This window comes from Haliotis asinina, chromosome 14 (genome assembly GCF_037392515.1).
Source record: "Haliotis asinina isolate JCU_RB_2024 chromosome 14, JCU_Hal_asi_v2, whole genome shotgun sequence".
Taxonomy (NCBI): Eukaryota; Metazoa; Mollusca; class Gastropoda; order Lepetellida; family Haliotidae; genus Haliotis; species Haliotis asinina.
This window is the reverse complement of record NC_090293.1, coordinates 29275731-29292796: the sequence shown is the minus strand read 5'-3', so window position 1 is coordinate 29292796 and position 17066 is coordinate 29275731. Positions and strand designations below refer to the sequence as shown.

Genomic DNA, 17066 nt, shown 5'->3' with positions numbered 1-17066 from the left:
ATTTGTTGCTGTTTTGGCAGACTGCCTGTGAAATTGGAGTGGAATGATCGGACCGTCAAGGAAGAAGTGGCATGGTTCCAGTATGAGCAGGACCCATCTCTTAACAGCAACGTGTACAAGGTGGCACAAGACTTGGTGCAGAAACACTTCCCAGGTGACTCTCTCTGCAGAACACTCCAGGCTTGTAGGGAATCGAGTATATGAGGTCCCCATCAACCTATGGCAGGCACCTTTTCACCAGCACACAAAATCAGTTGCGTACCCCGTTGGTGGATGTGGGCCAGCGATTTGGTGCCTGACTTGGAGGGTTTGGGTGTATCCCAGATAGGTATCTACACAATGGAATGCGGTACAATTTATAACTTTGTAAATGGCATTGTGCATTCATAACAGGCCAGGTTGGTCAAGTTTGATGATGGTCAATTGTGATTGTATGTCTTGATATCTAGACAGCATGGGCATTTGCTCATGATATCACCCACTGAATTATCTGGTCCAGTGTGGATTAGTTACAGACTGTTGTCAGATTTTTCAGAGTGAATAAGCGAAACTTTCCAGATGGTATTAAGTTCCTATGGAATTCTGTTGTGGAATACAGACATGCTTGTTGTTTGGCTGTTCGGTGTGTGATGTGTCTGACAGTGTGTTTCATACTGAAATAGAGATGTCACACTCTCAGTCACATTATCCCTGCTTGATTATTTGCAGGTCTGCATAGCACAGTTTGAATGCTTTTGAGTGTGGTAAAATGAAAACAGCGTGAGACAGAATTGGGTTCAAATAATTTGTCTCAGAGCAGTTTACCGAAAGAAGAATTTAGCAGGACAGAAAATAGGCATCCTATAGACATAAACATTCAGATTAAGTGCATATGATATCCGCTTCAGGTCATTAAATAATATTGAAACTTAATCAATTCTGTCATCTAATTATTATGCTTGTATTGGCACAGGTGAATTTGGTAGTGAGCGTTTGGTGCAAAAGGTTGTAGACAAGCTTCTGAGACTGACTGCCATCCCAGATAGTAAGAAGGAGACATGTGATGGACCAAGCTCTCCAGCACCCACAACACCTGCAGACAGTGTGTGGAGTCCAGACTCACCATCAAAGATCATCCTCTCTGGACAACAGGTTGCCTGTTAATAAATCATATAAGTCATTGATTGTTTGCGAAAATAAAATCTTGACCACAGCTGCATCTGAATACAAATTAGCATCTTGAAATTGCAAGGTTTCATTTTCTTGCGGCATGGATCATTCTTACATCCAGTGCTTACACAAGTGACCCTTGAAGATCCAGGTTAGAACTGATCTTCAGTAACTCAAGCTTGTAGTAGGAGGCGACTAACGGGATTAGGGGTCATGCTTGCTGACATGGTTGACACATGTCACTGTATCCCATTTGTGTAGATAGATACTTATGCTCTTGATCACTGAATTGTCTGGTACAGACTCAATTATTTACAGACTGCTGTCATGTAGCTGGAATATTGCTAAACTCACTCATTCATGCCAACACAAGTTGTTGAAAAATTTCATTTGTCCAATATGATTAGTATCTTCAATATGTTAATGAATTGATTTACCAGCAAATACACAAGAGAAATATGACATTAAAACAAAACCCAAAATGTCAACACATTGCGTCCTCGTATAATCAGCAAAAAAGTCATATTGTTACTACTGGAGATATATGCTGTAACTGAATTAACATCCTTGTATCATATTCCCGTTCTGTCATGATTTTCCACCTGGTCCCACCTGCTGCCACAGATTAGTTTTGAATGGCATGAATAGACATCTGAACACTTTACACTTTGTTTCATGATTTAGTAACAAAACTGTATTACCAGTTACTACTGGAGATATATGCTGTAACTGAAATAACATCCTTGTATCATATTCCCATTCTGTCATGATTTTCCCCCTGGTCCCACCTGCCACCACAGATTAGTTTTGAATGACATGAATAGACATCAAATAGACAATAGACACTTTGTTTTATGATTTAGTAACAAAGCTGTATTACCAGTACTTGGATCCATATCTAAGTTTGGGTTGGTGGGGTAGCCCAGTGGTGAAAGTGTTTGCTCATCACGTCAAAGGTCTGAGTTTGGTACAGAGTGTGAAACCTATTGCTGGTGTCCCCTGCTGGCATGTTGCTGGAATATTGCTGTAACTGAACTCATTCACCATTAGGGCAATTGCATCGACAACTATTCGGTGTCTAGTAATGTAATGACTGCTTGTAATAAATTGCTTCTAGCAGTTGCATTTTCCCCTCAGTTGAAGTAAATGTAGTCTCAGTAGTATTTGTTTCATTCTTTCCTAGCAAAGGAGTATCCACAAAGAAGAGCTAACCATGAGTGAGACTGAACGAACTGTCAGGCACAGGATCGAGGCTAATGCACCCAAACAGCAGCAGCAGCAGAAGAAACCTACAGATTCCAAAAAGTCTGGAAGCCCCGCTCGAAGTCCTCGAAAAGTGAGCCCTGTCTGGTTCTGATTTGAGACCAACAAGTTTGTTGTTGTTTTGTCCTGAAATTAGATATATTTTGATCAGCTGTAAATTTTGGCCGGTGGGCTGTTGTTTAATTGAATCTAGACCTTATGATTGGTTAGTTATTGGATGTTTGTAAACATATGAAGTTGTGTGGTGCAGGTGTTCGTCAATGATTGTCTAGTTGAATAAGGAAAACTACATCACAGTTGTAGTACTTTGTACCAGGGTCAGGTTTATACAGGTTATGATAAAAATTTTTGTCACCCACATTTCTGATTGCATGGGATTCACTCAAATGGTGAACAAATATGGCCTGTACCATTTTGATCTTACCTTCCAGCTATGTCATCTGAAACAAAAAGGTGTCACATCAGAATTGCACTTCTTCTGAATTCATCAGTACAATATTAAACAAAAGCACATGCAAAACTATAATTACAGAGTACACCAGAGAAGAAACCACCTCCGAAGGAGCCCACTCCACCTCCATCCACTACATCAGCACCATCAACGTCCACGTCAACAGCAACAACATCTACCACTCAGACACCAGGAAAGAAGGTCAGGCTGGCAACATCAGATGGGAGGCAGGTGAGTAGTGTTAAGATGGCCATCAGCCCTATAGCAAAGTGCTAGTCGATTATGATTTGGACCAGTAATTATACAGCAATACGAAGTGATGTGAACATAAGTGAACATTTTCTCAGAAATTCTTGTGTCAAGAACTATGTCAGATTTAGTGCTCGCATGTTATTAAGATTCACAAGGTCTGTATAAACTTAATTTTCTTGTATCTGAATGAATGTTGAACAACCCAGGTAGAATTGACAGAAATACGCAAAATTGGTTTTGATCTTAAGCAGTTCTATAGTTTTAGAATTGAAGATTTTAGTATTGTAATACATTTCATATCACCACCCTTATATCAGGATTTGTATCATACCGCAGCTTAAGTGCACAATACTTTGGCATTACAGAGTATGACTACTATTTTACCATTGTGTTGTATCATATCGTACAGCTTTGATTATTGCCATGAAACATTGATATGAAAGAGACATTAATTCTCTAAACATTTTATTTTTAACTTACCTTACCATGCACATTACCTCAAGCTTCGCTAGTAGAGATCAGACAGACGTTGATTCACCATTCCCTGAATGGCTACCTCGTATAATCTACGGATGTAGTCACGGAAGTGACGTGATCTCCCTACTTGCGGGAAAGCAAGCCATCCCAAAATTCACTTTTACTTCTAGCGTTCGTCTGATCAGACGTGTTTGTTTCGCTCGGAGTTTTCTATTGTGTTGAATAAAGTTGTCGTTCAACAGGTAGGTATGTGTTGTTTCCCTAGGTGTGTGGTTAGTTAAATTGAATTTAACTTCACTTACCTTGCTACCTCGTGTTGTAAATGTTTCCTTTTTTCTCACTTCGATGTGGGTTTTCCTGCGTCGTTTGTGAGGTGTCATGGCGGGCTTGGAGGTTCTTTATTCCGTCAGGGATACTTCCTCCATCTGTTCTGCTATTTTGTATGGTATTTCCTCCCGGTTTTTGCCTTTTTTCATGTGTTTTTTGTCCCACGTGGCATGTTTCGCAGGTAGCCATGTTGTTTGCTAGCCATTGCTGTCACAAGCTTACAGGCGTACCCACTTTAGGTTGGGGGTGCAGTCTTGCTGCATTTTTTCTGTAGGGGTGTTTTTCGTTTCTACCTCTAGCGTTATTGTTTATTTCATGCTTCGGGTATGTTTTTATCTGTTGCAGTTAACTGTGTATGACTCAGCAGTTTTGTACTATCTGCAAGGGGCAGAAGTCAGCCAAGGATCCCCACCCCTGGTGTCCGGATTGTGCATCACAGACCTGTTCCCTTGACAGCCGCTGTCAGCATTGTACAAGTCTTTCCGTGGCGGATTTCAAGACCTTTTTAGCTGTCCGTAGAAAGAGGTTTACTCAGCGGAAGAGGAGAATGTCTTCCCCAGCTTCTTCATTAGGTTCCTTACAGGACGACCCGGAGCTGCCTACCTTTACAGCACCAACGCCGACGTCTGGTTTGGAGCGCTCATCTACGACGCCGGTTCGATCGTCTCCGGAGCCACTTCGCTCAGACGCCTTTGTCGACTTATCCCGTCCGGACGCCTTGGCGCACCCAGAAGTTCAGAGGCTTTTACGGTCTCTCCTGACGCCCAGCACTTCTACTAGAGAGCCAGCGCCGACCTCAGCTGCTGTGCCAGCACCGATGTCAGCACCTGCCTTGATTCCCGAACTTATTTCAACGTCAACGCCTACGCCTATGCCAGCACCGACGCCTATGCCAGCGCCTATGCCCACGACAGCGTCCACAGCCTTGATGGGGACACCTTCACTGGTTCCAATACCAGCACCTATACCTACGTCAGCGCTTGTTCAGACGCCGGCTCCTGTGCCTCCGCCAGCGCCTTACCGGATCCCCAGGATTTCTCACACGCTATCTAGAGAAGAGGTGCTACAACGTCAGCTAGACGAGGAGCGCGCTCGGCGCTTACAAGCGGAGCGCTCGAGACGCAGATCGCGGCCAGATCTCCGAGAAATCGGCGCTCCCGTTCTCCTCACCGTAGTCGGCGCCGCCGTTCGCGCTCATATTCACGCTCTCCTAGACGATCCATGGAGGATTCTTATTCCAACAGGAGTAGACGGCGCTTCCGTTCGCGATCCAGATCTCCTCGGCGCTCTTCCAGAACCCGGCGTTCACGTTCACCAGAGGCCCCGCGAGTTTCACTGAAGGATTCTTCTACTCGGATGCCTTCTACCTCTTCCACCCAGCGGCGGGAATCGACTTCAGTCTCTTGGGAAGATTTGGAGGAGCAACACTTCTGCCCTGACTGTGAAGAAGAGGCAGGTGTAGGCGAGGATGATGGCACCTATCTACCACTATCGGCAGTGTTTGAGTGGATTGCTGACAGGCTACCTGACTGTCCTTCTCCGTCAGTCGATCCTAATAATCCGGCGTCCATCCGTTTGTCCCCAGAACTACTCATTCCACCTCATCCTATGGTGGCGGATGCAGTGTCTCTGAATCCTACAATCAAGGCGTCTAAGTCAAGGAAGTCTGATTACAAGATCCACAGCCTAGACTTCACAGATAATGGTGCGGCTCAGGAGGACTCACTCAAGCGCTTGTCAAGTTCTTCACTCTCAGCTTATAAAGTGCAGGACTCCAAGTTAGCAGCTATTGAAACGGAACTCAAGCACATGCTTAAACCTATTTCGGCGTTAGCCTCGACTACTTCTACTACTCGGCGGCTGCAGCAGACCTATCAGAGGACAACGCCTCCAGGGTGGATCATCTCACAACGATCTTCCAGTGGCAGGGCAAAGTTCTTCATGACTTACTCGGTCACTTACGTGCAGCGTTGGCTATGACTACTTCGGTTCGCCGCTCCGCCTTCCTGGATGCATGTAATTGGCAGGAGGAATTTAAGCGCCAATTACTTCGGGCTCCCTTCACTTCCAAGTTTCTGTTCGCCGACAAGATTCCAGATGTTTACAAGTCGCAAGCGGAATTAACGAACACTGAAGTCGAGCTGTCTACCTTTGAGGCGCTTGGTTCTGCCTTTCGTGGCAGAGCCAGAGGAAGTGGAAAGAAGCGCTATATTCCCAGGAAGGAATCCATCCGCTCCTCCTTTGGGAGGGGACGTGGCCACACCATGGATAATGACACTCAGTGGAAGCCCCAGGAGCGCAGCCGGGACACCCCATCGACGCCAGGGCGAGGCAGAGGCAAGCGCCCCTACTCTGGTCGCTGAAGCCGTGGATGTCTACGACTGGGACCTCCCACCCCCAGTCGTACCTGTCCAACCGACTCCAGTAGGTGGGAGACTAGGGATCTTCTGGCCCAACTGGTCATTCCTAGAGGATCCGTTTGTAAGCAAGATTCTGAAGTCCGGCTACAAACTGCCATTGGTCGAGACTCCACCGCTGACATCTACTCCCCAGTCACGGATATATCCTCAACACCAACTAGCTCTCCTAGAGTCCAATATCGACATCCTGTTATCCAAGAGAGCCATAGAGACAGTGCTGGAACCCCACCGCTCCCCGGGGTTCTACTCACCCATCTTCCTGGTGCCAAAGAAAGATTCCGACAAGATGCGCATGATTCACAACATGGCGGTCTTCAACAGACAGTATCTGGCCGACCCTCCTCATTTCCGGATAACCTCCCTAGAGCAGATTCGAGCCAAATTGTCTCCCGGGGCTTGGCTAGCCAGTCTGGACCTACAGGACGCGTACCTACATGTTCCCATACTTCTCAACCACGGCAGTCCTCTACTGCTACGCAAACAGTTGGACTTCTCCACCCGCCTGCTGCATCAACTGGGTTGGATGGTCAACACCAACAAGTCACATCTGGAACCAACTCAAGAACTGGCCTTCATCGGGGGATTATTTTTAACAAGGGACAATCTTGTCAGGGTCCCTCCAGATCGATGGCTGAGGATTCTGGCGTTTGCGGATCGAGGTCTCTCTCAACCCATGACCCTCAGAGAGTGGCAGTCTCTGTTAGGTCTTTTGACATCGGCGCAGGATCTTACTCTCAGAGGGCACCTTATGCTACGGCCCTTACAGAAGTTTCTGTCACCATTCATCCAGATAAACGACCTCAAGTTTACAGGTTCTTCTACCTCCACATCTACATCAGTATCTCCGGTGGTGGATGGTAGAATCAAATGTCTGCGCCACCGTCTGTTTGGAAGACTCCAGTCACGACCACGAGTTGTTCGTGGATGGGTCCCTGCTAGGGTGGGGCGCCCATCTGGCGGGCCGAACGACCTCAGGGCTGTGGTCCGACGCCGAAAGGTTGTGGCACATCAACAACCTGGAATTGCAAGCCGTCATTCTAGCAGTTCGCCACTGGCTACCGATTTTGTCCAACACCAAGCTCCTGGTGGCGTCGGACAACTCCACAGTCGTCTGGGTTATCCGGAATCAGGGCACGACCAGGTCCAAGCAACTCCTAGACCAGATGTTCGTGTTAGCAGATCTGCTAGACAGCAACGGGATCACAATCAGGGTTCGGCACATACCCGGCTGCAAGAACATTCTGGCAGACGCATTGTCGCGCCCAGGCAGACCTTCACCGACGGAATGGATGCTTCATCCAGACGTGTTTCGTCAGATTTGCCTTCGCCACGGGAGAACCCTGGTGGACCTCTTCGCCACCAGCTTCAACCATCAGCTACCAACTTACGTGTCTCCCGTACCGGATCCACAGGCTTGGGCAGTCGACGCTCTATCTCTGTCGTGGGAGGGTCTAGACGCGTACGCTTTTCCACCACCCGTTCTTCTCCCGGAAGTGATTGGCAAGATCAAGCAGACACAGAACCTGAGACTGCTTTTGGTCGCGCCCTGGTGGCCAGCCAGACCATGGTTCCCCGATCTGCGACGCCTCGTCAGCGGAGATCCGGTTCAGCTTCCAGATTGGCCACACCTCCTTCGTCATCAACACAGCCAACAACTCCATCCAGATCCGCTGAGATTCCATCTGCACGGCTGGACCATTTACAGAAGGCATTAAGGGCGAAAGGCTATTCCTTGCGTGTGGGGAATGCCATAGCCCGAGCTCATCGGACATCCACCAGATCCCTCTATGATGACAAGTGGCGCTCATTTGAAAGCTTTTGTGCTCAGAGATCACAGGATCCCATGACAGCTTCCCCACAGTTCGTGGCGAATTTTTTTATGTTTCTACGTAATTCCAAGCATCTCAAAGGGAGTACATTGGGTACCTACTTGTCAGCGTTGAACTCCGTCTTGGCGGTCAAGACGGATCGTCAGATTTCTAAAGTTCCAGAACTGGTTGCCCTGCTGAAGGCGTTCAAGTTGGAGGACCAGAAGGTCAAGTTCCGCCCTCCAGCTTGGGATCTGAATGTTGTTTTGCAACACTTGAGAGGCCCCACAAGTGCATTTTGAACAAGCTAGGCATGGCCGAGTCCACTTGGGGTTGCTGTGGGACTTCATTGCCAAGAATCAGCTTCCCGGTCAACCGGATAGACGGTTCTCCATCCCGCCTTTATCGACCATCCTCGGACGACATGATACGGAGGAGGAGTTCCTGTGTCCAGTCAGGGCCCTTAGATATTACATCCAGAGGTCTGCCTTGAAGAGACATTCCCGAAAAAGACTGTTTATCCCTTTTTCTTCATCGTGCAAGGGGGAAGTTAATAGAAACACTATTGCTCTGTGGCTTCGTGCGACTATCCTGGCGGCGTATGATGCCAAGAAACTCCCCCATCCGACGGCGAACAACCCCCATGAAATTAGAGCTCTGGCGTCCACTATGGCCCTCCACAGGAACTGTACGGTGCCACAGATTATGGAGGGTTGTTTTTGGAAGTCGTCCACTGTTTTTGCCTCACACTACCTGAGGGACTTGGCTGTCGAGGACATGGAGGGGCTTCAGTCTTTTGGCCCGTTGGTGGTTGCACAGCAACTCACCCAGCCTTCCGCCCATTAGGTAATTATATTGTTCTTACCTTTGGTCTTAAGATTAACCTCACCCTCTGGGTGCGTCGGTTTCTCTTTGGGGTTCCCTTGGGTTATCCTTTGTCCTGTTTCCAGGTTTGCCCTGTGACGTTGGCATTGGTCTCCCGGGTCTCCTGTGCATGTGCTTGGTCTGCTGAAGAGTTGAAGGTCCTCCGGAGTCCACACCACCATCCTCTCTGTCGAAGCCATATGCATAAGACCTATGGTAAGGCAAGTTAAAAATTTATTAAAATCTAAATATTTTAGATATTTAAATACTTACCTTACCATAGGGTGGTGACTCCCTCCCAACACTGGATGCTCCTCCCCACTTTGGACTCTTCGGACCTTTCTTTCCTGCTGCCAGTAAAAGTGAATTTTGGGATGGCTCGCTTTCCCGCGAGTAGGGAGATCACGTCACTTCCGTGACTACATCCGTAGATTATACGAGGTAGCCATTCAGGGAATGGCAAATCAACGTCTGTCTGATCTCTACTAGCGAAGCTTGAGGTAATATGCATAAGACCTATGGTAAGGTAAGTATTTAAATATCTAAAATATTTAGATTTTAATAAATTTGCTGTGACACTGTCTCTTGATCAACTCCAATTTGAAACCTGGGTTCCTGCAATATTAATATAAAAGAGCAGGAGGAAAAATAATGTTATGATATATCCATGTGTACTCAAAAGTGTGTTTTCATTGGCTACATCTTAGTGTGTGTCCAATCAGCATGATTACAAAAAGTTACTAAAAACTTTATTGGTCGTGAAGGTTATTACGAATTAAATAAAAATGTTTGGAGAATAGGATGTAAATATTTTCTTAAGAATTCTTATCTTTTGGTGTCAGCAGTTAAGAAATCATAGTTCTCCCTCATCTTGGGAATAGGTTGGCTGGGGGTATACTGTTCTGGTAATGAAATGAAGAAACAGTTCACTGGATAATGGAGGATCTTTTCTGGTTGGCTGTTTTTGCAGGAAATGCTGCATCTGGTGTCTGATGTGACCTTTGCTGAACTACAAAAGTTGATATCAGATGTCCTTGACATTGCTCCACAACGACAACGTCTGCGTCTGGGTTTTCCACCTAGAGAACTGAAGGCAGGGACTGAGCCTGTTTCATTAAAACATGGAGATAAACTGTCAGTGGAAATCTTGCCCCTTCAGAACCAGGAGGCATCCAGGAGCAGACTGCATAGAGATGGTACAGACTGCTTACCTGAGAACTGCATTCACCATAATGATAATGATAGTAAAGTAAACCAAGTATCGCTGTTTATAAATAATGTGCTTTTGTAAGAGTGAGTGAGTGTAGTTTTACACTGCACTCAGCAATATTCCAGCTATATGTCAGCGGCCTGTATGCACATATATATAAATGTAAGTGCTTTATATTATAGTGTGAGTGAGTTTTATGCCACATTCAGTAATATTCCAGCTATATGGCGGCAGCCTGTAAATAATTGAGTCTGGACCAGACAATCCAGTGATTAACACCGTGAGCATGGATCTGTGCAATTGAGAATTGATGACATGTCAAGCAAGTTAGCGAACCTGATCACCTGACCCTGGTTGTTGCCTCTTAAGCATAGGTTACTGAAGATCAGTTCTAACCCAGATCTTCATGGGCCTTTTGTTGTATAGAGCATCCATAGGACTACTTTCATAAGCCCATGTTAAGGTATGGGAGTTAGTGTGATGATCACACTGCAACACAGCACTCTGGGAGTGACTATGACTAATAAATAATAAATTCTCATAAGAATAAAAAAACGAGTATGGCTCTGTGCTAATAAAGATGATAAACAGCTCGATAATTCCAAATATTTATTGATGTAAATAATCAAGGTGTCACTATGTGATAATGATGATGACACATGATAAATAAGAGCTGTTTGTTGATATACAGTGCTGATAATAATCGAAAACTGTTAGATAATGTTCAGTAATATTCATGTTTGGTAGATTCAAGAGAAACTTTGTCTCCAACCCAGAAGATGGCCTGGAATAAGTTTGATGAAAATACACCAGCGCCAACAGCAGAAGCTCTGCTGGAAAGTTTAAAGAACCAGCAGACTGGTAAGTTGTATGAACAGCAGCAATATATTGGGAGCCTGAAAGACGGGCTTAAAGAGATGACTTACTTGGTCTAAGTAAGACAACTCCAGAATGAGATCATCAGTGAGATATTTATCAATCTATATACACACTCACTCATACAGAGATGCCAACCCCAAAGTGTTGCAAATTGTAGTTTCAACGGTCAAAATTAGTAGTTTGACCATGAAATTAGTAGTCAACTAAATAAACAAAATTATGATGGATTCTGAGAAAAATTAATGATGTAAAGGTCACGTGGTTAAATTATTTCTGCCGGAACTAAGTGTGTCAAATCGCAAAGGTATTGAAATCAGCTTTACTAAAATTACGTTTGTTACTTGCAATCATTCCAGGTCAAATATGTCATTATATTTGATGAATGGAAGGTACATGAATTCCAAAAATGTATTTCATCATTGAAAATATGTGTTTTTGTCTATATACATGAATTTGGATGCATTTTATTCAAATTTCGTAGGATTTCTTGTGGAATCATATTGGCGTAGTTTGAAGTTAAAATTCGTAGTGACTACGATAAAATCACCCCACTACATCCACACACATTGTGAGCATGCAGTCACTTATGTTGCAATCACAGACAGTATTGGCAAGTACATCTCACATGTTACATCCACAGACATTGTGAGCATGTGGTCACATATGTTGCAATCATTGACAGTGTTGGTAAGTCTGTCTCACATGTTACATCCACAGACATTGTGAGCATGCAGTCACTTATGTTGCAATCACAGACAGTATTGGCAAGTACATCTCACATGTTACATCCACAGACATTGTGAGCATGTGGTCACATATGTTGCAATCATTGACAGTGTTGGCATGTCTATCTCACATGTTACATCCACAGACATTGTGAGCATGCTGTCACTTATGTTGCAGGCGCAGACAGTATTGGCATGTCTATCTCACATGTTACATCCACAGACATTGTGAGCATGCTGTCACTTATGTTGCAGGCGCAGACAGTATTGGCATGTCTATCTCACATGGTACATCCACAGACATTGTGAGCATGCTGTCACTTATGTTGCAGGCGCAGACAGTATTGGCATGTCTATCTCACATGGTACATCCACAGACATTGTGAGCATGCTGTCACTTATGTTGCAGGTGCAGACAGTATTGGCATGTCTATCTCACATGGTACATCCACAGACATTGTGAGCATGCTGTCACTTATGCTGCAGGCGCAGACAGTATTGGCATGTCTATCTCACATGGTACATCCACAGACATTGTGAGCATGCTGTCACTTATGTTGCAGGCGCAGACAGTATTGGCATGTCTATCTCACATGGTACATCCACAGACATTGTGAGCATGCTGTCACTTATGCTGCAGGCGCAGACAGTATTGGCATGTCTATCTCACATGTTACATCCACAGACATTGTGAGCATGCAGTCACTCATGTTGTATGCACAGACAGTATAGGTATACCATCTAGTATATTGCAGCCATACACACTATTGCTGTGTCCTGCTGCCACAAACATGTCACTTGTATTCCAGTCACAAACACTATCAACGTACAATCTCATATGTTACAGTCACTGACAACATTGACAAGTCTATCTCATATGTTACATCTACAGACACTACCAAGGTGCAATCTCACATGATACAGGGACAGACACTATTTGTCAAGACTGCCAAGTCTATCTCATGTATTACATCCACAGAGAGTATTGACATTCATTCTCATGTGTTGCAGGCTCAGACAGTATTGACATGTCTATCTCATCTATGGCCCTACTGGCCCAGCTGTCAGGCCGAGATCTGTGGACATATGTGTCTAGTCAGCCTCACCTCTTCTCAGTCGGAGGTTTGTTCTACAAGCAGGTGGAGAGGGATCTCGGCCTTGCCCCAGGGAAACACTGCACGCTGCCCTCTCTGCCTGGCAAGGTAAATAGGTTTTCCTTTAATTTGATTGCACATAGGTTAGAGATGATCCATTTAGGAGATAAACATCATGTGTTGGCCAATTTCCGGGTGTTATTGAGTAGTTGAAGCACGGGAATGCATTTGGAACCGACGGCGTTAACTGATGCTACGCTGCCTGGCATTCAACATTAAATGTCGATGTTAAGCTGTGGCCTGGCATTTTAGTGACCAAGCATTGTAAATCCGGGATTCGATTGGACTAGTGCCAGTGCTGTCACCCTTCTCCATTTACATTGCCAAATGAGTTCAATAATCATGAAAAAAATATTTAACACCATTCTCTCTTTTCCGTAAGGTAGTTTTATGGAAATTATCATCTGGTTACAGGTGTTTCGATACAATGCAGAGGATGACCGACTAGAACTCTGTCTTGAACCACATGGTCATTTTCAAGTTGAGCCAGACATTGAACGCAAGGTCAAGTCTGCAGCCTCTCTTGCTGAGGATGACACGGAAGTGAAGTTTGGGTCAAGTGGGGTCATCTCAAGAGGGGAGAAAAGTCATGTTGCTTTCTCAGGGCATGGTCACTCACTTCGTGCTTCAGAGGGAGACACTAGAATGCCAGGGGATCTTCCAGAGTCTCCCCGAAAGGCTCAAGCTAGGAAACTTACCAATTTTTGTGATCCTTCTCAGCCTCATGAACCCATCATTGAGGAACCAGAGGAGGCTTCATGTGACATGCAAGGTGGGACAGTCAGTGTTGAAGGTGCTAGCCAATCAGAGCCTACAGTTAAGGTTGACTATCAAAAGATTGGTCCAGGATTTAGTGTGATCGACCAGTCAGTTTCCAACACAACTAATGAGAATGTAGATGTTTTTCGCAAACTTGCCCAGGCAATAGAGCAGACTGTAGCAGACTGTAATGACTTTGATGAACCATCTGATGCTGAGGCTGCTCACAAAGATGAACATATGGAGGGACAAGATGAGAAGCTGACAGATGGACAGGTAGGAACATAAAGCATCAGAATCAGCTCCAGATGTGTATTTTGTTTTTCCAGGAGAGGTGGAGGAATGATAGAATGTTATGTTTTATCTCACCTGTACATATTTGAACTTTGTTGGTGAGTGAATATTGCTAAATTTCCATGTACTCATATAATTGTGTATAACTGGTGAAATCCACTGGTCATGGCAGGAGACAATTGCTATTCTCTGTAATTCAAGCTTCTCATAATGATGCAACTTGTAATGTGTCTTAAATTAACACTGAGTCTTAGGACCTGAAATATGCAAATTGTTATGTAGAGCCTGTCTGGCAACAAAACCTACAGAGTTGGCTAAATATTTTAGCTGGTTTCCACAGATATCTCTCGAATCATTTAGTCACAAAAATGTGATAGTGAATACATTGGCTTTGTACACACTAACCCTCTCATATTTAAATACCCGTGAAGATTTGGGATTAAATAGATCTTCAGCAATCCATGCTAGCCAAAAAAGGTGACTATGCTTGTAGTAATTAATCACTGGATTGCGTAAAACTGAAATCACTCACTTATATTTAAAATGTTTAGTCTATGTAAGAAACGTTAAAATTCTCTAAATGCAAACCAGCAGACATTCTTGAGTATGTTGTTTCAGGTGTCTGGGAGTGTAGATGACAACAAAGAAGAGAAGATGGACACGACGTAGTGACACCTTACAACAGATAACACAGCAACGCCAGTTTATGATTGATATAGTTGTGCCTATGGATGTAGTTGTCATGACAAAGTAAGACTTGCCAATGTAGCTGTCATGACTATTTAGCTGTCACCAAAGATACCATGGTTATGGCCTGGATTAGAGGTGTAGCCGGACCCATGGAGCTTCAGATTGTCAAAAACTCCTCTTGTTTGAATGGTGATTCTGAGGTGTACTTTTGAAGTAGGATAGGCTAATAAATTATCTCCCTTTCTTATGTCACATGGATGTCCCAGGATAATTTCCAAATACCTAACAATGATGTCACATACTTAAGGAGTGTGCAAATAATCAAAATTGTTACTAGGTTGTTGTTCTTGCATTATGTTCTCACTCTCAGTGAAATAATGCAGACTGGTACACCAGCAGTTAAAGATCCGGTCCTCGTCGTCGTATCTGCCAGATAGAGTACCATTCTGTAGTGCCATTCCGTCTAATCAGTATGATCTCTCCACAGTAATCGGGATGTCACAATGCTTTCTCACTTCAAGAGACTTTGAGGGGGCACTGTAAGATCTGTTAAGTTGCACATGGTATCTTAGCTGTGCATTAAGAGTATTAACAAAACATTCTTGTATTAGATGGACTGCTGCCTGTTATAGCAGTCCTGTTGTCTTTGTTCACGTCCATTATTATCTATTGTTTCAAATCCATTTCTATTATAGTAAATGCTCTCAACTAATTATTTATTTAAACTTCAAAGTTTGTCAGCTACAGCCATGCTTGTGGGTTTCACCAGATTTTTCTTATTAAAATGTAATACTCTAGATAGTCAAGAATGTTATAGAATAGACAAAACATTGCAGTGGCTAATACCTCTGTGCATATATATGTCAAGGTATGAAACAGACGACCATAGGGCTGGTCAGATGTAAACCTTGCCAGCCCTGACCAAAACTTAGTTGCCCTCAAAATATCTTCAAATACATTTCTAAACTTTAACCCGATCATTAAGCAGGTGAATTTGAGAATGTGGCAGTTGAAAATAACTCGTCCAGGGTGGTCGGACAGGCAGGTATTTTGAAAGGTGCATATGTCCAATTTGTTTTTGTCTGTTATTGCTGTGTTACAGCATTACTTTCAATTGCAACAACCACCACATTTATAAGATCCAGGCTTGAAAACCTTTGGGTCATTGTGACACACCTGCAATGTACTGACAAGGCCAAAAACACAAATTGTTTTCTTATTATTTTGTTGTAAATGGAGACTTAATTTTTACGTTCTCAATTATGGACAGTGATGGTTAGCTTGGTGCATAGTGCCACAATAAGGCCACAGTAGATTAATTATTGGTTTTAAACCAATCCTTTCAACATTGGGAGCAGGAAAGATTCTTTTTAAGTCATCAGGTCATTTGTGATTCATATTTGACAGAACTTAATAAGTGGTGCTTTTCATAATGTTGCGAAAGAAGGTAACACCAGGGTTTAATTTGACCAAGTACAGCATAAAACCTAGTAGCACCAACCAAATTCCTGTTGCACTGCTAGTATGTTATGCTATTCAGTATGTATTAAAAGACATGTGCTTTTGAATTATTCAGATATTTTATTCAGAAGTTTAACCACTCAAAAATTGACTTGCACCAGGTGCAAGACTAATAACTACCGATAGACTGCACTTTGTAGTATTGGGTTGCACCATTGCAAGTAACAAAGCACTAAATTAAGCCCTGAACACACATGAGAAATTTAAATGTGAAATAATGACAGATAGTGATGCTGAACCAGTGAAAAGTTGTTATTTGATTTACTATGGTCAAATATAATTATACTAAACATAATAAGTTAGGGATCATAAAATATTTTGTTGGATAATTATTTGAAATTGTGTCATCAGTCTTCCCTGCAAACAAAAAAACATAAGAAGTGTCCCCAGAATGCAGGCGCATAGCAAACTATTTTGTTTCGTAATGATTGGTTACAAGGCAATATATTTTGCTTGTCCAACCTTTGTAGCAAGAAGTCTTGTGTAAGCCGGGGCTTTTTTCTATAATCGTAACTACGCCCCTTGAATGTGTCTCTAATTTGTTTTAATCAGTGTATGTTTGTGCTCTTGGTGCAAGGAAATCGTTGAAGGAGATCATCATGCTTGTGAAACTAGGTAGAATAACATTCTGGTAAAGGTTGTATTGGAAACAAATTTGCATTGATATTACAATGACCATTTAATGTATCATTATTATGGTGTACTGTTAGGTATAAACTTGGACAAGTCTGGCTGATATCTCACCTGAACTGCTGCTGATACACACAGTCAAGTGTTATAGATTTTATATGTTGTTTGTGGTTATGTTGTCATAATATATCTG

General features: G+C 43.7%; 1 protein-coding gene across 2 annotated transcripts in view; it reads left to right on the top strand.

Annotated features, from left to right (window-relative positions):
- LOC137261296 (deubiquitinating protein VCPIP1-like) overlaps positions 1-16615 on the top strand; it is a 34090-nt gene extending 17475 nt beyond the window's left edge. For both annotated transcript variants that reach the window (XM_067799019.1, XM_067799018.1), the window contains exons 9-17: positions 21-154; positions 953-1131; positions 2333-2485; positions 2945-3094; positions 9982-10207; positions 10969-11082; positions 12837-13027; positions 13394-14014; positions 14651-16615. In XM_067799019.1, coding sequence (XP_067655120.1) covers positions 21-154; positions 953-1131; positions 2333-2485; positions 2945-3094; positions 9982-10207; positions 10969-11082; positions 12837-13027; positions 13394-14014; positions 14651-14701 — 1819 coding nt within the window. In that variant the 3' untranslated portion in view covers positions 14702-16615. The remainder of the gene's footprint in view (positions 1-20; positions 155-952; positions 1132-2332; positions 2486-2944; positions 3095-9981; positions 10208-10968; positions 11083-12836; positions 13028-13393; positions 14015-14650) is intronic.
- Positions 16616-17066: the final 451 nt, after the last annotated feature.